The sequence below is a fragment of the Pyrgilauda ruficollis genome, unplaced genomic scaffold (assembly GCF_017590135.1).
Source record: "Pyrgilauda ruficollis isolate IOZ18807 unplaced genomic scaffold, ASM1759013v1 scaffold193, whole genome shotgun sequence".
NCBI lineage: Eukaryota > Metazoa > Chordata > Aves > Passeriformes > Passeridae > Pyrgilauda > Pyrgilauda ruficollis.
In genome coordinates, this window is record NW_024518429.1 from 526192 (window position 1) to 552881 (window position 26690).

At 43.0% G+C, this 26690-nt stretch overlaps 1 protein-coding gene across 1 annotated transcript in view; it reads left to right on the top strand.

Moving 5' to 3' along the window:
• Positions 1–14567: 14567 nt before the first annotated feature.
• SALL3 (spalt like transcription factor 3) overlaps positions 14568–26690 on the top strand; it is a 21632-nt gene continuing 9509 nt past the window's right edge. The window contains exon 1 of the mRNA XM_041465888.1: positions 14568–14646. Coding sequence (XP_041321822.1) covers positions 14568–14646 — 79 coding nt within the window. The remainder of the gene's footprint in view (positions 14647–26690) is intronic.

Here is a 26690-nt window from a genome sequence, read left to right on the forward strand (position 1 = left end):
ACAGTTGTTTGAATGCCAAATTAAAAAATAATTCTTCCTCTTCCTTCCCCCCTCAGAATCTCTCATACACTATTGAAATTTCCCTTAGGCCAAATCATCTTGCTGATATATGGGGGGAGAGGGACAGTTCTTCTGTCTGATTTGCTGTTCATGTGGAAATGTGTAGTTGCTAATCAAAAATGCACTTGGATAGTAGGAAAGTAGGAAAGATTTCTTTATTCAAGCAGAATTATAAGTAGCAAATTTCCAGGGGAGCTAAAAAATATGCAAGTCATGCCAAAGTATTGATTGCATAATAATGTGATGTCAACAGCGCAGAATAATCATGTTTGCAGGTGGGAGCTCTACATGCATTATACAGCAAAGGTTTTACTGTTGAAATGTAAATATAAACCGAGCAGTATGTATTTCTAGAAAATAAATTATTATTCACATACTAATACCCATCTTGTACATCATGATAAAGCATTATCATCTCTCTCCTGGACTGACTAATGAAAATGAAAAATTCAGTGTTTGGAATTAAATCTGATGTGGATGACATTTAAGGTCATGAAAGGCAATCTTAGTTGTACTGAAATCTTTTAATCTTATTTGCAGATTATTCCATCAGTGGCTCCCTGGAGTTGAAAAAGGATTTTATTCTCATATCTTTATTATTTAATTGAATGTTGAAAGTGTAACATATTGTAAATTGCTCTTAATTTAAAAAAGTACTTTCTTGTCTCAACATCATCGCATTTGCAGAGCTACAGGAGTACTCGCTCAGAAGTATACCTGGGCAAATTCAATAGTGACATGCAAAGTGGTTGGATGTAATTAGGTAAGGAAATTACTATAGGGGGTGAAGTACATAATCATACTTAATTGTGATTCAACAGATGTTCAAAATTACTGTAACTTACACCAATCTGATGTAACAGCCAAATTTGATTCTGTATTATATCAGGATGCAGTTCCCATTGAAATCAGCAAGTCTACATAATTTGGACTATCAGACTACCAGCTTCTGTAAGCAGGAATACATTTGACCTCATGCAAATGCAGATTACAAGGGCATTGGTATGCTTTTCTTTATCATGGTCATTTCTTTCCCTATAACCTGCTGTTAACCAATGTTTAAGATGCTGCTGTTCTTCACACATTTGAAATGCCTGGACTTCCTAACCTCCAACACCTCTCCAAGGACTAAATTTTACTTTCAGCAACTGAATTCAAGACAGCTTTCCCAACAGCCTGAGTAGTCAACCCAAGAGCAGCTTCCTGGCTGGACTAACACACCAGCACTGAAGGTCCTGTTTGTCTTTGTAGGAGCCCTTCAGAGCTTGTCTTTATCCAACAAGCCTGAAATTGAGCTCCTGTCTTCATGTAGCCTGGACTGAAATTTCACTCAGCAAAATTGCATCAACAAAGTGAAAACATTTTTCTCACCATTTTTTTTTCACCTCCTTTCACCTGGAGGTATCATCCATGGTTTCTGGGTTAAGGTGAAGAATGTATCTCTCTCTCAAATTACAGAAAGAACCAACAATGTGAGTGGTTTTACCTTGTATTGTTGATGCAGAAAGGGAAAATACTACCACAAAGAAAATGTCAGACTACTCACTGTGTGTAAAGGTGTTACAGATGGATTTGAAGATATTTTTGAAATACACCAGGGAGTATGGCACAAACTGTCAAACAGTGACAGCAGAATGAGTGATGAGGCTAAGGATGAGCAAACTCCACACTTCAGTGATCTGCCATGGGAGAAGTCCCTTTGAGTAGTTACTTCAGCCAGGTAACACCAAGCATTCTAGCACACTGTCTTTCCTGGTCTGGTCCCTTCAGGTAGGAAAAGCCAGTGGAGGAGACACACTGTGCATGTCCACTGATGTCGCACTACCTGGAAGCCAGGAAAAGCTGCAGGAGTCTGACACTAGGAGACACTAGGTCTTTTACACTAGGGGCAGCTCCTGCAGGGTCCCTCAGTGAGGCCACCTGCCCCTGAAACCACCTTCATTACCTCTGCAAAGGAGCTTGGAACAGTTTTGTCTCACTACCTATTAACACTTCTATGTGTTTCTTGTAGGAAAATCCAATTCATTTCCGGGCCAGTGCAGGGTTATCTCTGGTAGGTATTTACACAGCAACAATCACAAACCACTTGTACATAAGTACTTATAGAGCACCAATCACAGGTAGTTGTACCTAATGACTGATATTAGCATCATGTGTCAAATACAAAAATCTTTCTCTGAAAACAGCAGGATCCAAACAACTCAGCTAACGAAACAGGCAATAAAGAACATGTACGTGGTATCACCTCATCTATCCTATTTTTGACCCCTAAAATAAATTATATTCATTTCAAGTACATGAAAATAACACAAGACTACCTGACTTGCCTGCATGTCAATGTCTTGCCACAAGGTTTAAAAGAGCTGTTTTTTCCTTGTAAGCAAACCCTTGGTATAAATCAGATCTTTGGTGACAAGCTAAGAGGACAAGCTCTTCCTTTCCTGACAGGAGTGCCTGGCTTCACAGTATGGCACTGTCCATACCCATGAAATGTCCACCTTTGGAGCATGAATTAATGTCCAGTACCTGTGACATATGAGAGTGTTAGCCCCGTTCCACAATCGGGGGCGTGGTGAAGCTCAGCAACCAGACTTGTGTTGCATTAAAGTGATAGTCCTTGTGTTGCAGGCAAGGATTTTATACACAGAAGGATGGACCTGCAGGATAGCATTGTCATCACAACAGTCCCTCCTCTTACCCCTGTGCACCTTCTCTCTCGCTTTAGGAGCTCCTCCACAACTAAATAAAATGAAGGTTATTTCAAATACAGCAACTTGCACTGTGTTATACAGAGCTGATGCTGCTCTCTCATGGAAACAGAGACAGGGGAGCAGATAAGAGGAAGCACTAGAAATGTACAGATGTAATGCACCCTTGCCAGAGAACAAAAAGACATACAAATTGTTGTTCTGGCACAGGACAGTTTTCTGGCCTACTTGTTATCGGTATGTGTCTTTGACCTGTACCAGGTTCTTTAGGGGAATATTAGAAACCATATTGATGTTGATTCAAAAATTGCCTGCCCATCATGGAAAATTTTTCTAACCATAAGATATGAGTGGTTGGTCTCAACCCTCTGGTTCACCTGCCCTCTGTGCATGTTTCTTTCTCGTTTAAATGTAAACCTAATATATGGAGTACTTGTAAAATTAAGAGAATCCTAATGGATTGAGTTCATTGTTCTCATGAATTTAATACAGTGTCTCTGAGTCAGATTCTACATTTGGAAAACATGCTTGTAACATATGATATAGATGCATTTTTATGCTTTGTGAGCATACAAAAAGTAAATATATACAAGCAATCTCCCACTATGAGGAAAGGTGTATCTTTCAACCAGAAATATTTCTCTGCACCTGACAGGGAAAACACAGCACAACTACTGTCGTGGATAGATACTGCAATCAGCTTCACAGATTGTTAAGGTAATAATTTTGAAAAGAGAAATGCATGGTTGGGTGGTTTAAAAATCAAGCTCTGTGTTCAGGAAGAGAATAGAGGTTTTCAGATCCACATATCTGTACAGCTCTGTATGTGACTATGAAATGTACATACCTGGCTTAATGACCTTAAAGGTCTTTTCAAAACTAAACAATTCTATGTTTCTATGCACACAAATAGGTGTACATGCACATACACACAAAAGCTGATGCATTCATTCAGGAAACAGATTCCAAACAGGGAAGCAAAACCCTTTCTTTATTCTCACAAAGAGCGGTAAGGACAGTATCATTCCTGGTAGCAGGCAGAGGTAGGCAGGGTGATTGACTGATCAATTGATTTTGATCCCAGCAATGATAGAGATTTTGTTATAATGGTATAAAATCGTGAGTTGGGAGCATTATTGCACTCCTTAGGTAAATCTTTGCAACCCAAAGGTGATGCTTTATAAATTTTATCTGAGCCACTCCCCCTATCACCATTCTACCGTTTTATACATTTCAGTGGTGAAAAAAAAAAAAAAACCACAAACCAAAACAACAAAACCAGCAAGTTAATACTACTGCCATTTTGTTCTATCTTAAGTGAAACAACTATCAGGTGACATCAGCAAAGGAGTCAAATGTGCATACTTGAAAATGTATGCTATTTTATGATCACTTTAAACTAAAGGCGTGCCTTTTATATATAAAATCTATATGTAACAGATATACAATAACGTGACACTAGTGGCTGCTGGAGTTCTTAGAAAGCAATGTAGCAAAAATTAGGAAGTAAAATTATGTATTTTTCTTTCATTTTATTAATGGTACATCCAAAGAGAGCAACAATCATATCAGAAATTGGGCTTTGTGCCTTCCTTATGCCTAGAAACGTTTCAAATTTTGTTTCATTCTACTTCGAAAGAAGAGCAGTTTTAAACAGGATCCACAGGTCTGATATATCAAAATCCTCAAAATCTTATCCTATTACTAAGAGTCTCAAGCTTTTTTTACTAATCCTACCTTGCATAACTCTTCATGTAAAATAATGGTTGTAATTTTTCATTTGCTAATTTCTGTGAACTCATTTCCAAAACACTTATTTTATCCACAGTCACACACTGGCCTCTTCTCCTTCTGTCCATGTAATCTCCCTTCTCGTCATCTCTGTTTCATTTTTTGCCCTTACCACCCTTCTCTTACTACACAAGTGGCTTAGTCTCCTATCTGTTTATCAAACTCCCCTTTTTCTTCCTTTCCTCCTTAATAGCAATTCTTTACCAAGTATTCATTACAGGCTGCATTTTTTTTCCTCCTCCTAATTTCTACACATCTCTGAATGATTCTAAGCCAGGCTACACTATATGAACTAACATATGATCTGAAAAGAAACCACATTCCAGCATGTTGCTTACTTAATTTGTGAAAATTCAGAATTTGTGGAAAAACTAAAACACCAGAAAGTTTTTCAGAGGTCTCTCTGGCCAGTAGAGTATCACAAAAAGATTCAAACCCAGCAGAAATGCCGACCCTTTAAAGCCTTCACACATAGTTAGAGCTTTCTCCAGTTTCTGCAGCGTGACATAATGGTTTACATTGAAAAGCCAACATACTTATCTTGAGATTTGATGATCTTCCTCTGAGTGGACTTCAGAATTTAAATGTTTCCATGCTCCCTTATCTAACACTTTATTCTTTCTCACATTCCAGTTATTCATATGGGTGTGCAGTCTGAGTGGACTAGCCAAAATCATTTATGGAAATGTATGCTGCCTAGTTTTCAAAAAGATTGTATTTCAGCTATCCTTATTTCAGATCACAGCACATGGGCTATCATTTAAAACTTGCAAATACTCAGACAAACAGGGACAACTCAGATAGCTTTGGTAGCAAAAGTGGTATCACTAGCACAAACTGCATTAATGTTACATGCAAACATGAAAACACATATAGGATTTTGCAAATTATAAAAGCATTTTCAAAAGCCCTTGCATTTGAAAATATCAGATGTTCTTTCTAAAGGGAAGCTAGAGTGACAGAGAGAGAAGCTGTTTCCTAATCAGGTGCTGCCTGTACCCAAGCAGGGTAATCTAATTTACAAGTAGGTGACCTATATAGTTGATTATTTATTCAACTAATCAAATTATATTGTGTCATTTGATGCTAGGATGTACACAGTGCTGACACGATGTTATTTTTTGTCACCAGATAAGGGGAATTGATTCTAATCTATATTACTTTTGTTAGTCATCAGCTCTTACACCTAGATCTGCCAAGGGAAGCATGAATGCATTTTGTGAAGTTCAATAGCACACATATCATTAGGTCATAGCAAAGATATGCATTGTTGAACAAAAAAAAAAAAAAAAAAAAAAAAAAAAAAAAAAACCAAAAAACAAGTGTCCATCACCATTTGATCAACTATTTCTATGTATCAGTAGTGTAAGGCTGAAAGCACCCTTCTGCCCCTCTCCCACCAGTCACTGCTGTGATGCATTTGCCCATTTCCACTTCATTTTTGTCTTTCTGTCATCATCTGGTTTTAGGAAGAGACCACCTTGGATTAGATTGCATCCTCTGAGAAACCTTGCCTCTTGCTATCCCAAAAAGCACTGAAATCTTAAGAAAATCCTCCATTCACCTGTGTGTACTTGTGGTGCCTATTTTATAATTCATCTCAGGCCAGATGTCATAACCTGGGAAAAAAAAACTGTCTTTTTTTAAATTTTGATTGACTGATTTAATTCTCCAACAATATCTACTGCAAGGGTCAGTGAACAATTCTGAAATAGCAGCTAGGGCTGGGGAACTCGTTAGGAGGGACACGTGCTCTAATGAGGAGCTGCAACTGAGGCCGCAGCAGATCTCTATTTCTCCCATCCCTCCCTGCCCTGCGTTGTTGGTTGGGGTATTTTCAATGAGCCCGCAGATTTTTTCAGTGAAGTGGAGGAGCAGAGAGGGGGTACTGAGGACTTGGTGGGAAGGAGGAAAGTTTTTAAAATCCTTAATTATGAGCCGCTCGTGTGGCAAACGGAGCCTCCTCTGTGGATGCCTGTAATTGTTGCCGCTGTCGCTCTCACGGGTGAGGGGCTCTGTCCCCGATCCGCGGGCAGGAGGGAGCCAGGAATGTCAGGAGCCTGGCCGTGACTCGCAGTGTTGAAGCCGCCGGCTGTCACGGTTGCCACCTCCGCGACCCTTCCTGGGCCACAGACGTGGGTGGGAACTCCCGGTGGGAGCCTTCGCCGGGGAAAGCCCCGTGGGGGAGAGCCGGCCCCGCGGCTGCCGGGGCCGAGACTGCAGGAGGGGGCACGGGAAGACGGGCAGCAATCTGCTCGCTCTGGAGAAGTTGGCGGCGGAGCAGCGGGCCGGCAGGGCTGTCACCGGCCCGCCGGGGTGTCACGGAGCCGGCAGCCCCGGCGGAGCCCGTGTCTTGGGGCGGCTCCGCCGCACCGTGTCTGCGCCGGGCGAGCCGCGGCCGCGCCGCTTCGGCAGCGCCTCGGCGGCGGCGGGTCGGGCACGGCCCGAGCGGCACGGCACAGCCCGGCCCGCTTCGGCCCCCCGTGCCCTGCCCAGCGCAGCTCCCCGGGCTCGGCCCGGTTACCCCCGGCAGGGCAGGTCCGGCCCCGCTCGCCCCTCAGTGCTGCCGCCTCTTGCTGGGATGCGCCCGGCGCTGCACCCCCGCCCCGATCCCCACAAAGGGTGCTGGTGGTAAGGAAAGCGCCTTCTCCCCAAGCTGTGCTCCCTTAAGGCTCTGGACGGAGTGAATGCAACTTCAGCTGCCGTGGCCGCTTCCATCGCTGTCCTTCCTTCCCTCCCCCCGCCTCCCCTTCTTCCCTGAAAAGAGCAAACTTGCTCTGAAATGGCACCGCGGCTCGTGCGCCAGCCTAACCAGCCCATTAAATATGATCAACGTACCGTTTGCATGGATTGAAACCTTTCCCAGTCCTGATTGCTCCAAAGGGGAATCACGTCCTACCTCCCACCTTCTCAATCTTCATTCTCCCAGTGTACACACGCTTGTAATTACTGGTGATTGTGCTAATGCAACCCTGAGCAAAAGCATGCTGGTATTATGGAAGGCGAAGGGAAGGCGAAGAAAGTACCGTTAATTTGGGGCAATGTACATGTGGATTATGGGGTTTTTTTCTTGTCTACACCATCCTATAGATGTTCGTTAAGAATCAACCCAAATATCAGAGGTTCGTTTCCTAGCCTTTTTTTTTTTTTTTTTTTTTTTTTTTTTTTTTTTTTTTCTCCCGTGGGATATTTTTTTCCCCTTTACCGGATCACAAGGTGATTTGAAAAGAAATGATGTATCGCTTCGTGGACCAGCAAAAGGAGAGAAAGTGAGAAGACGACTTGCTAGTCCTGACTAGCCAAGGAGAATGCTGCCTGATCCCACTTCTGTCGTGATTGCTTCTTACATAACTCTTGTATCCACCGCAGACCGCTTCGCTCGGGGGCGGAGGGGGGGCACCCCAGTATAATATCGCGCCGGGCCTTCTCCGCACTTGAATCCCCTCCTTCTGCAGAGCGGGGTTTCGAAGCGTGATCATTAACTTCGGTGATCATCACTTGGTTTCTTTTGAAGGAAGCTGAACGGTCTTTTTCTTAGGCAAAGAGGGTTTTTTTTAATTATTATTTGTTCAGATGACATTCCCTGTTCCGCTCGCTCCCGCCCCCGCGGCGTGCACACATACACACACACGCACACACACACTCCCCTTTTCTTTTCATCATCAGCAAATAAAGATTAGGTGGGCAGATTATAGAAAGCGTTTTCAGTCCTGTGCTGATCTTTATTCCAGAGCTTTTGTGATGATATTGATGATGATGATGGTCAAGTGGACAGTTTGATTTTTGTGTTTGGAGCTAGTTATAAAGAATCAATATTATATCAAGGGGTAACTTTCGTGATAAAGGACTTTAACCACTCTGGCTATTCATCATAAGTCTGTAGCAAGCAGATAGGTCAAAAGAAATTATATTGCACTAAAGAGTGTGTCTTCTTATCTCTCCTATACCAGGGGAATAAGGGACAAGCCGATCGATACAGTAGCTGCTGTATACTTCTTGCAATTATCAATAGCTGATTTCGTCTTTTGAGGCTTGCATCTATTAATACAAACTAATAATAATCTTCTGAGCATATCTGTAACCAAGGCAATGAAAGTTTTTATACCTGCCAATCCTATTTATAGAATATAAATACTAGAATTTGTAGACAATGTAACATTGTTTATTTGTGTGTGCCTGCAGTGTATATATATATATATATATATATATATGCATCTCACTTGTATCACTTGTATTTTTCAGAAGCATGCAGATTTTTGCAAAGGGGCTAAGCCCGTTAATTTTACATGCATGCTGCATTCCTACATGCACTTCCTGGAGTATGCACTGACAGACAAGTTGCAGTACAAATACAGAAGCTTAATATATATAGAACCTATGCATCCATATGTGTGAATGATATATATGTATGAGCTTTAATGTGTGTTGTCTTTATAATGTCCCCACAACGATGTGTATTACAAATGTACCACAAAGTATTTTAAATTCTTAGTTAAATTATCAACTGATAGGTTAAGGAAAGGAAGTGGGTGATAATTGGAGTTTGGTACCTGTGAACATAAGCTTTTGTGTATATGAATCAATGTTTATTTAGACCCAAGGATGTATTAAAGACCCAAGTATTAAATAAAAGGAAAAGCAACTTAAATGTTTAAGGCAAAACGTTTGGCACAGTTGTGCTGTAGACTGGTTCTATGAATCTCGTGGTGGGGCTGCTTTCCACAAAAAAAAATTGTAATAGAAAAGAAACATCTTTATAATTGACATTTGACATGCTGTTTGGGTTAGGCTGTGGTAGACCAAGCACAGATTTCCCTCTGATGGAAACATTTATCATCATGATTGCTGCAGAGTGGCAGGTGGTGTTATCAATTACCTCTTCTTACCAATAATAATATTAGTATGGTAATATCTTTGCTCACGTGAGAACGAATTACTGGTCAGTTGTTGCAGCTTTAGACAGAAAAAATTCTTGTTGGATTTAACCCCAGGGTTCTCAAACAAAAGTTGTGGTGCAGAAAGGAGGTGGGAAGACGATACTTCAGCCTGCCAGGAAGAGTAGGAGATGACAGAAAATAAAGCACAAATAAATGCATGCCCCTTCGAATAAAGTTGCTGAGCAAAATAATAACTTTAAAAGACGGTAGATGGATTGCACAAAATGTCAAATCCATCTTATCCGCATGTTGGTAACTTTGGCGGGTTTAAGAACAGCAACCTTGCATAAGTGTAGACAGAACTACTTATATGCTCTTTGTAGAGCTAATCTTGTCCATAAGCTTTCTGATGGTTTTTATGAACTCAGAATAAGGATAATAATTAAAACAAATGCATAACTGGGTGCCGCATTAATGTAAAAAATAATGTACTAGTTGGTAAATGACATTATTAAGCAGGCAGAATAATAACGTGTCGCTTCTGACAATGAAAGCAACATCGCAAAAGAAGAAGACAATTAACAAATTACATTAATTACGGAGGGGGGAAAATCAGTTTTGTTTCCCATCACTAATAAAGTATTTCGGTGGACCCACAAGTCAGGGCGAGGGAGAAGCGAGCGGGCGCTCTTTGAGTCGGAACACGCGTGACTGCCAGCCCCGCAACCGCGCTCCCCGCTCGCCTGCGCGCCCCTACCTGTGTGGGTGCGCAGAGATTTACGCGGCTCAGAGATCCCATCCCCTCCCCCCCCGCCCCCCACCCCAACTGCAGTGGCCGTGTTTTTTCGCAGCCCAACTTCAGCGAACTCATCATTACATTTTTTTTTTTTCTCCCTCGACTCCAGAAGATTAACTAAAAGGTCCGTGGAAAACTTTGCGGTGTTATGGGGAGCGAGGGAGGAGGAAAGGACCGGAGGAGACGCGTATCACTTCATAACTCTCCACTCGCCTCCCGAGCCCGCTACACTGACAGGGTTTTCCACTCAGGTCGCGTAGAAAGTTTCCCCCGGCGATGTGCGCCGTCGCCGGCGGCGCGTCCCGGCGCTGCCTGACGGAGCCGGGGCTCCGCAGCTCTTCTCCGGCGGGGGGCAGCGGCCGCCCCGCTCCGCGCCGCCCGGCACTCGGCTCCGCAAGCCCCGCGCAGCGCGGCCGGCTCGCTCTCCCACAGAAAAAGTGGGAAGGCGAGCAGCATAAGGGAAAAGAAACCTATAAAATGTATCACTTGTAACCCTAGAATATGTTAATGTCAAGAGATACAAATCTGGTAATTATGCCTTTCTTGCCTGTTGTGTTCTCTATTGTTCATTAAACATTAAAGACGGGATTATTTAATTTTCCACTTAAAGATTCTCTCACGTTCCGCAAAATCATGTTAATTTTCAATCATTTTAAATTTACAAAGGACAAAGTTTTGGGTCTATAAGGCTGCCAATGAGCTGCCTTTTTTCCACCCCTCACATCGCACTTTTAAACGTTCTTCTAAAAATCGTCTGCTGCTGAGGGAACTATCAGGCACCGAGCAATAGAAAACGCCAAAGTTTTGGGGGATGGGTGGTGAGGGGGGGTGGGGAATGTTGCCTCACCAACAGCAACAAATCTTTTCAAAAGACGACTGGATGAAAACTGACACATTTCGGGTACTACAGCAATTGTGGGGGGAAATGCCTGGGCGAGGGGAAAGTGAGTCCTCACTCATTCCGGGCAAATATCTCAGCCAAACAGAGCAGTAACTAAGCCTCCTCACCTAAAAAAGTCTGAAAAAAAATGTCCCTCTCTGTTTTTGAAGAGGAAGTCCCATCTCCAGCTCCCTACTCACAGCTGCGGTGCTGAGGGTTACTTGAACGCCCGCAGATGCTCGCTTTCACCTGCACTCTGCCTACAGTCTAACGCAGCACATACACACACAGGCACAATGCGCTATTCGTGTGAGTCGGGTGCAATAAATCCCTACTTCTGTCGGAAAAAAACCCATGCTCAATTAATGGGCTCGTCCTCTCCCACTTCATATTGGAAAATTGCATCATATTTCAACCATCACCATTGTCTCCACGTGTTTTAAACAAGACACTCTTAGTGCGACAAAACTTTCAGCAAGGAAGGATGCACAGGAAGAAGATGCACTAGAATTTATAGGCAGTAAACAAGTTTTTTAATTGTGAAGCGGGCAATCATTGCAAGGAGTGTCGTGTAGACATCTCGCCAAACTATAGACAGAAAAACACAGTCGTCTAATACCAAAAAGAATTGATCTGGCGTTTCAGTGTTTTTTCCCTTAGGGGTCGTGCCGGTTTCTAACGAATACCTGCCCCACAGAAGTCGCGGATGTTGTGCATGTCAGCAAACTATCCGGAGTGGCCTAAACTGTCGCCTCTAACTTTATTTGGTTTGTCTACCAACATAAAAGCGGTGAATAAACCGAAAGCCCAGAGACAGGGTATCAGAACTCACGAGATAAAGGGAGCTATCAGCAGGGAAAGTTTACACAGAGAAGGCTCCCAAAGAAGCCGGGGTTAGTGTGTTTTAAGGACTAGGGCTGGATTACACGGGCTGGGGTGGGGGTATTAGGAGGAAATCCCTTTCACTGATCCCCGGCCCCATGCGCGGAGCTTCCCGCCTCCCTCCCGCTGCCGGCAAGCTGGGCTGCGCCTCCGCGCCCCTGCAAAGGCCGGCGCCGGGGCATCTCCGCCGAGCGCGGCACGGGGCGGGGGTCGGCGGGGCCGGGCTGCGACAAACATATTAGAAGGGGAAAAAAAAAAAAAAAACAAAAAAAAACCAAAACGGTGGAGGTGACCGCAGGAGCCGCTGAAGAACCCTCCCCGCCCCGAAGGAGCACATGCACAGCGCGGCGATGAGCCGCGCGACCGGACAGCGCGCACACTGCGGGCCCCTGCGCCGGGCGGCTCCGCGGCGATCGGCGACGGTGGGGTACATCCTAGCGGCGGCTGGCTGCCATGGGAGCAGGCTGGCCGCACTCCGCACCCGCCCCGGCCGAGGGGGAGGTGCGCAGGGACGGCCACGGGAAGCGGCAACTTGTGGCGGCGGCAGGGGAGCCGGAGCCGCTGCGCTGCGAAGGGGCCGCCCGCCTCCCCGGGGGACGGACGGGGCGGGAGGGACGCGAGTCGGCGGGACGGGGCAGGAGAGGCTCGACCCGGCTCCCCGGCAACTTGAAATGCGATAAGAGTGGAAAGCGGGTGGGGTGGGGGGGGGGGAGGGAAGTCTCTCCCCAACCCCCCCCTCACTTTTACAAAAAAAAGGGGGGCCTGGGAGAAAAGCCGCTGTTGGAAAAGTGCGTGCGGAGAGGGAGGCTCGGCGACGGCAGGGAGCGGATCGGGCTGCGGGGCTGGGGGCAGCCCCGGCGGCAGCCCCAGCAGCGCGGCACAGGAGGCGGAGGAGGAGGAGGAGAGTAGGAGGAGCTGCCGTGTGACCCGCTCCGCTCCCAAACTTGAAAGTTTATCTGCCCGAAATCAAGAGCGGCCGCGGTGCGCGCAGGTCTCCTTGGCACGGAGCGGAGGCAAGCGACCAGCGGAGCCGCCGCGCAGGGAGCAGCTGGGGCGCCGCTGAGAACGAGGCAAGGCAGGGGAGGGGGGACAACCCGGCGGCAACAACAACAGCCACCCCCACCCCCCAAAACTGGGAGACGATCCATACTATTTGCTGGAGACCAAGGACTTGCTCATCGGCGCACACGCGAGCCCGCTGTCATTAGCTAACAGGACACACGGCTGAGCCGGGGGGGGTGGGTGGGCGGAAGGGTGAGGAGTGTCACAAAAAGTCGTTGCAACCTGAGAGAGAGAGGGAGAAAGGAAAAAAACTTCCTACCAATGGACAACAGGAAGTGACCACCACCACCAACGGGGAGTCTCTGCTTGGAGAAAGAAGCTGCAAGACAAAGAAGAAGGAAGGAGAGGTGAAAGACAAAACTGCCCAAGGTCTTCTGCGTGTGCGTGCGTGCGCTTTCGAGAGCGGAGAGAACAAAAGTCAGCCGGGAAGGGGAGACAGAAAGAGCGAAGGGAAAGGAGACAGGATGGAGGAAGAGCTAAAGAGAACCATTTGAAGATCAAGGCGAAAGAGCAGTACAACACCGAAAAAGAAAGCACACCGAAAAGAAAAGGAAAAGGCATACACAAAAGTTTCTTTTCCTCCTGGGAAGAAATTACTCACACACAAAAATCAGATGCCTTGCAGCTCAGCTTCTGGGGAAAGCGAGACCGAGAGAGCAGAGGACGCAGAGTGATGTGAAGAAAGAAAAGGAAAAAAAAAGAAAAAAAGAAAAAAGAAAAAAAGCCGAGAGCAGAAAGCAGAGCAAAAGAAACTGAGAGACGGGGGGGAAGAAAGCACGACAGACAGAAAAGCGAAGATCGTGACCTTTCCCAACAAGTGAACCTTGCACATATGTTGTGTAAAGTGTGTGCAAAACAGATTCCCTCCTGCGTGGTGCGTGTGTGCTCCGCTGCTGCCGCCGCCGCTGCCGCCGCCACCGACGCGGTCGGTGCCTCTCGCAGGCGGCGCTGCCGGTGCCGGGGAGACGCATCATTTGGCGGAGCGAAGCGGCTAATTGCGGAGCCCCGTCCTTCATTTACATATGCAGCCTGAGTCCGCTGGAGCCGCGCCAATCCGCGCTCGCCCCCAGCACCATTAATCGCCATGCATTATTCACAATCATAATTACTGAGCCCCATGCGCGCTGCGCGCAGCCGCCCCAGCCCGCCGCCCCGCGCACACCCCGCAGCCCCGCGCACACCCCGCCCGGCTCATCCCCCGCTCGCTCACCCGCTCACCCGCGCACTCACTCACTCACTCCCAGTTTGGCTGGCTGGTTAGTCTTGCCTTGCCTTTTTTTTTTTTTTTTTTTTTTCTTTTTTTTTTTCTTTTCTCTCTCCGCTCCCCGGGGTGTTGGTTGCCTTTTCTGTTGTTTGTTTTGTTTGTTTTGCAACTCGACTTTTATTTGTGAACAGTTATTTGCAGTCCCCAAACCCCCTTCCTTCGTTCCCAGTTCCTTCCCCCCTCCTTGCCACCTCCACGTCGCTGATGCCTCTGCAAAAAGCAGAGTCAAGACGGCTCAGTTAGCAGCATGTCTCGTCGAAAGCAAGCGAAACCCCAGCATCTCAAATCGGACGAAGAGCTGCAAGCAGAGGTAGTTTCTGAGCACGGTAAGGGCTCCCGTCGCCTCTTTCTCCTCTCTCTCTCTCTCTCTTTTTGTGAGTGTGTTTCGGATGAAGATAGGTGAATTTATGGTGATGGTGAACATGGGAGCGCAATTACTCTGCAGCGGGAGAATGGGAATTAGAGCAGACGGGGGAAGAGGCAGTGGAACTGAGAAGTTCGCAGTTTAGCCAAGTTTCTGCAGCCCACCCCCTGCCTAAGCAGCCCTCCCAGCAGCAACCTCCCGGTCTTCCCAGGGCTTTGATCGCGGCTGGGCTCGGCGGCGGGGCTCGGCCCTCCCTCCCCACTCACCCGGGCTGGAGCAGCTGCAGGAACGGGCGCCCCGGAGCAGCGCCTGCCTCCTCCTCCTCCTCCTCCTCCTCTCCGCTGCGCTCCTTCTCTCTGTGTTATTGGGTATCCCCTTTTCCCCCCCTCCTGCTCCCTCCCGGCGGAGGCTCGGAGCGGACAGAAGCCATGTTTCCACTCGCCCCACCGGCGTCAGGAAAGTTGGGGCGGCCGGGGCCGGGGTGCCCTGCCCGGGGCCGAGGCAGGTCCCGCGGCGTCCGCTGCCTGCGGATGCCCCCGTGGCCCCGGGTCGCCCGCCCAGGCTGAGAGGGCTGCCCCGGGAGCTCCCCCCGTTGGCCCCGGGGGACCGGAGGGGACCATGGTAGGAGCGGGCAGGGCCACTCGGGTGCTCGGGGCCAGAGGAGTTGGTTTCATTATTTTCGAGAGGATTCAACAGCAGCTTTTAGCCTTCCCTCTGCGCTGTCTTCCCCCCCTTCGCCTCCTGGCTCTGCTGCAACTGTAATTATTATCAGTGGTAGGTGACACGGAGTGCCACCACCGCCACCAGCCCCTGTCGCGCCGGCTGTAAGCAGTGGGAAGGGGTTATTTTCTCACCCATCCGCCATTCCTCGCTTCCTCCCCACACGCAGGCACACGCACACTTGCTTTTATGCATCTGGGCTGCCAGGCTGCTAGTGAACAAGTGTCCAAAGCTGGAGAGATTTGGACTGTAATCCTGCTTTATTTCCACTTTGCCGTAATTTTCTTTTCGGGAATCGGGCTGCAGGGTTTTCTTCTTCCTTTTTCCTTTTTTTTTTTTTTTTTTTTTTTTTTTTTTTTTTTAATTTTTTAAAAATTAGTTTTAATTTCCTTAGTAGTCCTTGGCACTGCAGTAAAGTGCCTGTGTAAAGGCACACCACAGCCCATGCTCTCTTCTCCTGGACTAAGTTGAGAGCTTCCACTTGAAAGTTTTTCTTTTCCTCTTTACATAGAGCCCACTGATTTCTTAGTTTCTTGCATAACCAAGCAGGATCCCGAATGTTTTCTGCTTTCTGTGTAGGCCCCTTGCTCCACTATATTATCTCCTCTCTCTCTCTCTCTCTCTCTCTCCCCCCTTAGAAAAGGAAAACAAAAAAGTCCTTCTGCTTTAAAACTATAATTACTCTTAAGTTGCATATGTGGGGACAGAAAGGCAGCAAAGTTGAAGCTTGAGGAGGATTTTGACTATTGTATCTGAACTTTACAGCCCTGAAGCTTAAGGCAGCGTGAATCCACTTCATAAGGTTAAAACATCTGTCAGACTGGGAAATTGTTAAGCCTCCCACTCCTTCCCAGGGTGTTTGGGGAGGCAGGGAGCAAGTCCCACACTATCCAAAGCTGCTAAAGGGGTTCCTGCCACTGCTCCAGGAAAACCCACTTGGGTGTTGACAATAACAGGCACACAGAGAAATGTTTTCTTCTGTCACAGTGGAGGAGCAAAGCTGCGCATTTTCAATTTTTTTTTTCCTTAGGAAACTGTGGTCATGTAAAATAAATTAATATAGACAAGCAGATAATAATTAGTGTTTTATCATGAAAACAAGATTTGTTGAGTCCATCTCTGTTGGGCTGGGCTCTAGGTCCAAGAATTTAGCATTATAAACTTTTACATGCTCTGAATCCCTTTCAGTGCAGGAAAATAAATCCCCACTACTTCATTATGACACTCCTGGTGAGTTAATAAATTGAAAAAAATTGTTAAACTAGGTTTTTGTTGTGTTTTGTGAATCTTATCTATGTAGCCATGTCACCCGAGATTAGAACAAGAGATATGCTAAAAAGAAACGCTTGCATATGGTGGGTAGATTAAGGACAAAGAATCTTTTTGTCATGGAAATGGGGGTTTTTCCCCCCTTTTTGGGGGGGTTTTGTTTTGTTTACTTCATCACATAGAATTTCTCACACTTCGTTTGTTTTGTATTGCCCTCAATGACTACATGATCAAATGAATGGATTTATTTCTGCCGAATGAGAAAGACAGTCTTTCCATCAAAAGGACTACATTGCATCCCAGTGAGGAATTTTAAAGCGTTATTATTGTGGTCCCTGAATAGCACAAAATCGGCTTTCACAGCAGCCCTAAAATGCAACAATGTAAAAATACTTTTCAGCCCTAGAAAGCTGTTATCAAAATGTACTATGTTTCCTTCTATTAAAACATATTTTAATTAATAGAGTAAAACCCTTGATGGCTAACAATTAACAAGCTAAAGTTGGATTTGCACTTTCATTTGAGAAATGTGAACAAGGTGGAGACAAGCTACAGGAACAGAGGGCTATCTAGTGCATATTAGTGTAATGTAAATCATTTACACGTTGTATTGGAAAGCCTAACGATTGCCATACTTGAAAGCAATTTTATAGGCCAGATATAATGAAAGTTCCAAATCTCGTGAATTAAAGCACTTCTTATCAAGTCAGTGTTCTTCGTTTCTGTTCACAGCTGTGATCAAGATATTGCTACAGTTCCTGAGTATATTTTGCAACAGGCCAAAAATAGTTCACACAGTGCAAGAATATTTGTCATTTTAAGAAAGCAAACTGTTTAAGCAGTATTATTTCATATGTGTAGCCTTTTCGCTCATTTTGCTCCTTGTCTCCAAAGGAGTCAATGCAAGACTAAGCAAATGAAGTTTAGTATTAATTTAATGAAATCATGTTTAATCTCACCTCAAAATAGATTTTGTAAAATAAAGCATTTAAAAATTAGTGTCCCATAAATATAATCCTCACAGTGAAGGGACATTCATAGCAACAGAGACAAACATGGAAGTTTGGGGAGCAGGATGGAAGACAAAAATTAGGCCAGGTTTTAAGTTGACTGGTCACAGCAGAACTTTCATGCTAATGTTATCACAAAAGTTTTAGAATCTAAACAAATAATTTTATAGCCAGCTTGGGCTACAGCATAACAAGACTGCATTCAAAAAGGACATTATCATGGTGGCGAGAAACTGTTGGAAATCTGAAGACAATTAGTATGTCATCAAGTACGGATATACACTCGAAATTGTTTGAAATTGTTAATCAAAAGTGAAATGCTAAAAATATATTTTTAAATAATTTTGAAAAGAAATGTTAACAAACAGCTGATGGTGATATATTTCTTGAATAATTGCAATGTAGAAGAGTGAACAAAAATAAGTATTTAAACCCCCACAATTTGAGGTTGTTAAATGAGAAGATCTGCTGGAAATAATTTATAAACAGCAGCAGCAGGACTCAGATGACTGCCTGTACAATACAATAATCTCAGTTTCTCAGTAAATGTAATGCATTGTAATAGCTGGAATTACATTTCTAATACACTTGCCTAATTCAACAGATTACAAATGAATCAGAATTGTAGATACAATAAACATTCTTCAACTCCATTTAATTCTAAAATTAAACCATAGATATAGCGTTTGTATTTTTAAGGTAGTGGTAATAGAAAGTATTTCGTTTGTTTGTGGGGATTTTGCTTTTTTTTTTTATTTATTTTGGTTGGTTTTTTGGGTTTTTTTTTGTTGGTTTTTTTTTTTTTTTTGGTGCTGAAGAGTGATTCTTAGAGTGTGCAGGTGAGGTTCTGGTAAGAGTGATGACAAATGGTGCTTTGGACTTCTTCATGTGAAGTTTCTGGCAAAGATGTATTATTGTTTTGCCTGAGGTGGAAGGGATACCTTGTAGTGAGCTGTGTAAAAAGAGTCTTCTAATGTGCTTTTTTCAGTCATTTTTTAAAATATTGGACCTCTTTTTTCTCCCACTTCTCAATACACACAGTATAGTCTAAACTAATTGATCTGTTTCATCTTGGTAAAGTGGGAATGGGTTGTGCAGTTTTGGGCAGTTTGGTGACAGCACTTAGTATTCTTCCGGAGTATGTACACAGACACACAGGCTCAGCTACAGAAAAGACACAGTTCAGTATGTGGCTGCCAGCCTCATGCAAGTGTGGTCACTCCATCTGCATATATAGGGAGGGTTAAAACAAATTTTGGGGGGACATTCCTCTGTGTGAAATTGAGGTATTCTCTATTGCTTAGACACTGTTGCATTTCAAACTTGAGAAGTCACAAGCAGCCGTTAGCAAACGTAAGACTTATGTGGTTTTTGCAAATGTTTGTTCTGAGGCAAGTGTAAGAGAAGGCTTTTTGTTTTGAAAAAAAAAAGGCCAAATTAGTATGGCTATAAATTGTCCCTTTGATTAAAAATGGTAATTGATACTTTATATAAATACTTTTGCCATTACAGTAGAGACTTCACGTCCAAACTATGTAACATCTGTGTTTGTGTAATTTTAAAAATACTCTACACTGAATTGTGTTTGCCATAGAAAAATATTTGGAATAATAAGGAAACTACAGCAATCGGCCAATTTGCTGATGTGTGTATAACAATGGAAGTAGACAAAACTGGGTCACATTTTACCTAGTGATGCTGGTCTTGAAGTCTTACCATCTACTGAAGCAGACATTAAGACACTTTTTTCAGAGTGAGAGGGAGGAAATTTTGAAGGGTGTTTGTTTAAATTCTGTGTAACTAAGTTATTAATATGCATGCATTTAGCTGTTGAAAATTACTTTTCCTTGCCTAAGACAGAGGAAAAGCTACAATTCAAAAAACTTGTGGCATTAGAAAAAGTGTAAAAATAAACTAATTAATGAAGAGTATTAGTGCCATTCGAAAAATAGTCTGAGTCCTGGAAAGATTTTCCTGATATCTCTCCTTCATTTGATTTGTTGTCTGCAAAACATAGACAAGCATATCTGTTGACTATCCAGCAGCCAGGGCACGAGTCAATCACTTTTGCTGATAATAAACCAGGTCAGGCATGACATTAAAATAGTTAATTACTGACACAGTTTCTGCAATAAAGCATATAAAAATCATTTATTTTATTATATTGTATTTGTAAAATGAGAGTAATTGCCTACATTTTTTTTTTTCCAGAAGAAGCTCTAGTAAATCTAGTTCTAGGAGAACATTCATATGGAATTTTATATATCAATGTCAATCCTGTTTCCTTTGCACTCTTAAAATTTCCCACTGAATGTAGTGAAGGTTCTCCATTAATTCAAAAAAAGGAATTTAGGCCAAAATATACTTTTAGGAGCTGGTTCAGTTATAGTGCCGTTAGACCCAGAGAACATTTCTTCTTATCAAGGAAATACCCTTGAAAACCAAGACAGCCAGAAAGATAGATGTTTGTAAGGGTGATAGAAAACCATAATGCAACACATTTGAAAAATCTGTTTATTTTGAGCTAAAATATGAAGAGATAGAGGATTAAAGAGACGGGGCTTTATTATTTCCTTGCTATATTTAGGGTGCAAAAAGTGAGCATACTTGATCAGTATTTATTATTATAGTGTACGCTAAATCTTTACAAAAAGCCCTCCTGAAACGTTATTGCCGCTTTCTGACACTGGCGCGTATGATAGTGTGTTCCTCCCTCCGCAGTCCCAGTTTCACCACTCCCCCCCCAAGAAATCTGAAAGCTGCCACATGTTGCAAAAGAAACACAGAAGATATTTCCAAACTTGGGAGCCGGGGAGAGCGGCACACCCTGCGCTCGGGCATGCTGCTGAGTCCCTGCGGCTGCCGCCGGGCCCGGCGCAGGTGGACGCTGCGCGGCTGGATCGCACCGCGGCCGGCCGCGGGAGCTCCGCCGGGAATGCAGGCCAGAGGGGTGGGATCGCGGAGCGCCAGAAAGCTTCCCTAGGTCTCCTCTCCCTGAGGGTGGGTAGTTAGAAGTGCTTTGACAAGGCTTGCTGATTTAACCTTTGCCTGCTTTGCCCTGCCAGGGGTGGCCACTAGATGTCAAGCTCATAATACAATTAGTACATCTGTGCAGTTGACCTTGGCAGCACGGCTTACCACTGTTCTGTTAAGTGTTAACACTGAATTTGAGTGTTAACTAGAGATCCCTCGGAGTTTGCTTCATGCTGTACAGCTTATCAAATGCCCATCTAGTTCAGCACAAGTGTTTACAGTCCTTAAAGTAGGAAAAAGGTTTTCTTTTGTGAAGCCCAGCATCTTGAGCTGCTTAATTAACCCTGCAGGTGCTGCTGTATTTTTGTTCCAGATAATCAAAACCGACTTGTCATTCAGTGTTTCAGGAGACCTCTTCTCCTGGTGCCATTTGATAGCTTTCATTTATGAATTTGTTGATGCACTAATGACCCCAAAGCTGGAAATGGTGAAAGCTAAAGGATTTGTCTAGATCATTATAGCTTTGCTATCCTGGGCAATACTGCAGCTTATGGAATGGTGAAAGACTAAAATGACTGAGCTGCACAATTGGCATTGAACTGCGCCAGGTTTGCTCTTTCAAGTACTCCTGGTTGTGAGCAATTTTACTCAAAGGAGTCCAGAACTCATAAGTTCAGTTTTGAGATACTTAGGAGATGCAGGATTTGGTCTTCATATCGGCTCCTTGTCTTGTACGCCTCCAAAACTAAATTTGTCCTCCTTTCCATGCTTGTCCAAAAAGTGATTGGCTTCATTAATTCATGCAGGGTGTTAAGAATTGTGTAGTTTAAAATGTAGTTAATGATGCACTTTCCAAGGAAAGTGATGCAGAATGTCCCTATTTCTTCTAGTGTCATTTGTTTGGTTTTTCAGGTATTTTTCCGTGTCAGCTATGTTAGAAGCATTTACCTCGATTTTTTTTTTTTTTTTTTTTTTTTTTTTAGGATTACCAATACAACTTTGATGCATTGCAAATAAACTTAAATTCCACAGACACCCGCATTATTTGTACACGAATTCTGCCCAACCTGAAATTATTGTACCTATGCCGTAACAGCCAACCGAGTAGCTGTTCATATGACTTTGAAAAACACAGGTCTTATTTAATATGATATCTTGCACAGATATTACAAACAATTTGTGAAGCTTGCATCTGTTCCACATCTGCGTCCACAGAGAAAGGCCCCAGTGTTTGATATAGCGAAGTGCTTCGCTGCACAGATTAGAAACTGCAAATGTTTTAGCCAGAGTACAGTTAGTGCCTGTGCCACAGGTGGCTGTTACTCAACAAATTCTGAGATTTAGGCTACTGAATAGATCAAAGCGAGTGTGCCAGGTCAGCACAGGGTTTTGCATAGCAAGAGTGCCCTCCACTGTTCAAATCCATACTAACAGCTTTTGTGGGTTGAGAAAAACGACAGAAAATCTTTCTTTTGAGTCTGGAATTTCTTCTACATTGTTAAACACAGTAGGGGTCTCTATTTGTCTCCTCCTGTTTCACAGCTTGGGCTCAGTATGTGATAATTCATCTTTCTTTATGGGATTCAAAGCTATCATAAAGAGTTAAAAAGAATTAATTTGCAAGAAAATAAACGTGTTCTAACAATTTAAGAAAACTTTCTTTAACAGCTCCGTCAATTGTAAGAGATGATAGAGTTAAGGAAAAGGTAGTACTGTTCTTCTCCAGAATCAATATGTTGCTACAAGGCTACTGTTTCCAAATTAATATAATTTCTAAAGAAATTTATGGGGTTTTTTTTAGTATATGTTGCTACTTTATTTAATCTGTCCTTGGGGAAAAATAAGTATTCTGATGATAGGAGTAGTAAATAATTGTCCTGTATCAGTGCACTAGGCTCAGAGTTTTGCTTATAATAATGCTTGCTTAAATATACAAAATGCTGTGAGTTGCACTTTGAAATGATTATTGGATTTGTGTGTGAGAGCATTTTATACATCTGTCTTTATAGTTAGCAGATATTTTAGCTTCAGCTGATGCTAACATATGAATTTTTTCTGAAACTTCTTCACAGTTTCTACACTGTTTCTCAGTGTTTTTTTATTTTCCTGAAAGAAATTACTACATTTAGAAAATATTAATTAACTCTCCATTATGGAGCTCTAAATGTAGAAAAAAAATACAACATTATGTATACATATACAACATTACATTGAATATGTAATTCATACAACACTCTTTCATGCTTTCATTTACATTATTGTGTAGAAATCTAAAGAGAAGCTTCAGAAAATATTACACTCACCCATTTGTTGGATTCCTGTTTGTTTGAAAGCTTCAGGAAGGTATCAGCAATTTAAAATATGTGGAAGCCTAATGAAACGTTGATTCTCTTACTTGATTTTACCCAAGTAAATCACACATAATTTGAGGATTCCATGACACAGAGTAACAGAAAAACAAAACACTGAATAATCAGAGATAATTTTATCATAACAGTCCTTATTTAATATAATTCAAAAGTCTCCTTTCAGTTCATTTACTTTTGTGGAATTAGAACTGATTTAAGATGGGACTTAAAATGAAAAGATTCTGGAGAAAAATTAAACACAGTATTTGGTTGGGGATTTTTCCAGACTGGAAGCAGTTAGTCCTAAGAAAGGGGCATTTAATAAGCAGCATACATTTTAAGACTTGCATGTGATGCTTAATTTCAGTCTGTTTCACGAAAGTAGATAGCAACATTTTTGAAGCACCCATTCGTTATATTTTCCCTTCATATCATGCAAGAAGCTCTCCTCTCACACACAGGAGAAAAATCTATGCCGGCAATAAAAATTCAGAACTACTAAAGCCTAAAGTCAGGTTTACAAATCCTCTGTGTGTGTAATCAGAAGTTGCTGGATACGCATTTGAAGACACTTTTTTTTTTTTTCTCAGCTCTGCACATTTCCCAGTGGAGACTAAAGGAGCCACGGCACCCTTTGAGCCGTCTCCCTTCTCCTTGGGCACTGAGGCAGCAGGCCAGCACCATCCTCCTTGCTCCTGCCTGAAAAGTGTTGGGTGGGTACACTTAGGGGCACAGAGCAAAGCCTCCTGGCATCAACTCCTTGTACCCCCCTCACTGAGTCACCAGAGCACCTGAATGGCTTCAGGTATCACCGTCCCAAAGTGCCTTTCTCAAAAAGCCTCTGTTTGAATTTCTGTGGGCTAATTTTAGGGCCAGACTTTGGTGGTGCAAAGTTCTAGCAGTGCTGGAGCCACCATGGCTCCATAGGCTGGTACCTGCTTACCTGCTCAGGAGCTTGCCTCGGGTACCAGCTGAGAGATGCTGCCTGAGATTTTTCACCTGTTTTCACAGGGGAAACTTGATGTGCTGTAATTCATCTTGCACCCTATAGCAGCTTCAGATTAGTCTGTTAGCTGTTAGACTACTAATGAGAAAAAGAAAATAACCGAGAGGTTATTAGTGGCTGAGACACTGACTGCTTGACAAAACTCCCATTCAACACCTTTTGTGTAACTAAGAACTGCAAAATTCAACCCCTATCTGTAAGACTAAGCAAGTGCTCATTTAATTCTGCCAGTCCTTGAAAATTTTTACTGTATCACACCCTCACTGTAATAACAAAAAATTATTGTTTCTTTTCTGGAAAATTTAAAGGAAAGAGGTTAAGTTCTTCACTACCTAACAAATTCAATCACTTTGTATATATCAGAAAGTGAAAACAAGCTATAAAGCATAAATAAATGTGGAAAAATTCTATGTTTTTCTGTAATAGACATATTCTGTGATTAAAAAAACAAAGTTAATTTGTAGCTTAATATTTTTAGCATTTAGCATTTTTAATATTCTGAATTAGTGATTAAATTTTGGTATAGATTTCTGTAATTCATAAAGTGACTGAGTTTTAACAAAGAATCAAAACCAGCCTTTCACGTAGAATGCTTTTAAGCTTTACTTCCTGTTGAATTCAGTAAGGACCTACACTTCAAAAGCAACAACAAATACAGTGCCTTAGTGCTTTCATATCAGTATGTACTACTGAAAGGGATGTTAGAAATTGCATTTGTGAAATACAGAGGCAATGCCCATTTGTTCAGTACAGGTATATGTTGCAAAATATTTATCAGTTGTTATTTTTAGTCTTTCTTGTCTTACCCTTGGAAGCGCTTGTTTGCATGGTTAGTTTGTACTTTTTCAATCTGATTAAATTCAGCACTTTTTCAGATGTGAGGCTACTCCTCTGAGTAGGACTTGTTGGATTGAGACCACAGGCTGTCATTCTTTGAAGCATCTTAGTAGCCTCAGCATGCTGTGCAGGAAGGTACCATCGCCTGTGGCAAAGCAGCATTTACTTTCATGCCATTTGTGTCACCTTGTTGCCTGCCTGTCCAAGGAAGTGAGGCTTTGAGAGAGATTTGTTTGTGTTTTTTTAAAAAAAGCCAGAATAATTTATCTGAAATGGAAAGTACTGCGATGAGATTCGTAGTATGTCTAGTTTGAGGTTGAACTGGAGGGAAAAAAACCCCTAGCAGCTCTTTGGCATTATTTTAAATATTTTTCTAAAGGAGTTAACTATTTCAAGGCAGATGGATGATGAGGTGAATGAACTTGGATCAGTCATATGAAAAGTAGTCTCACTATTTTTAAGATATGGGAGTTGAGGGAAGGAGAAATGCAAAACAGAGCTGTAGATCCCTAGCTAGTATAGGCAGGAGCCAGATCCCCCTGAGACAGCACAAAATGAACCATTTATTTCATTGAGAGCAGAGCTGAGCACTGATTATCCAAGAAATAACTATACTGCATTCCTAGTGTAGTTTTTCACAAATTATATTTCAAACGAAAACCACTGTTTCTTCGAGTTTGAGAACAAGTACACTAGCCTGCTCATTTTCTTGAATTGCTGAACAGGTCCACATTGATAAAGTCCTGGTAGTGGGCACCAGTAGTTTAGGTTGCTTTGGAAAGCTGACATGTTATGCATACTAGCTTTGATATATGGAGATCATAAGACTGTCTTCCAACGCATAAAATAATACCTGTTTTGGTTGTAGATGTTCACATTTGGGCTTAGTGATAACTATATAGTGTCTGAAATAATAAGCTTTCTGTTGCTTGATCTAGACCAGAGGACAGCCATATTTGAATGGCTTTATTGCCTGAATCCATCACTAATTACTGAAACCTTTTGTATGAGAATTGTTTAGAGAAAGCTCTCCTTAAACAAAAGACTACCGATATATAGGTAAAAGCTGGAAGGGGAGCTGCACAGCTTCTTTAAGGATCAATCTTCCCTTGCAATCACTTAGTAGCAATATTGGAAGTAGTCGTTCTAATAATAATCATAATCATAACAACAACAACACACAACTGCCAATGTTTGGAAAAAAGCACTGGAAAATGTTCCCAGTGAAAGTCTTTGGAGAAACGACGTCTCTCTCTGCATGGTCAGTACTACCAACCAGGGCACTCCATAGATTCTGAGCAAAGACCAGAGAATCTGTCTCCCCGACTTTTAAAATGCAAATCTGTAATGTAAATAAGGATTTGTTTGAGTTGTCTTAGTTCAGAAAGACTCAGGAGAGAGGCAAGTGTTGGATGTACTCTGCTTTGCTGGTCTGTACTCTGCGTGCTTTCACTTTTTGAGAGCCGGAACACACACCGAAAATGTGGTCTGGAAGCCTGATTTTGCACTTAATTCACTTTCGGAGGCTTTGGGATTGCCAGCATATGCTTGAGGACACCTGCTGCCAGTATGCTCTTTTTCTGTGGTGAATCATGTTATCTTCTGTGATATTTTTGTAACACAAAGTGATAGTTTTTACAGAAGCATTTACCATTAAGATTAGTCTAGTATTGTCTAGCAACAGCTATATATTATCGATCTTAACCCAAACAGTGTAACAGGTTCAGCACTTCATGCAGAAGTCTTAAATAATTCTTGACTGTTTTGAATTGCATTTTATTCCCCCCTCCCAAAAGGAAAAGTAAAAAAAGAAAGGGAAAACCCAGTAGTATTTAAAGTGTTT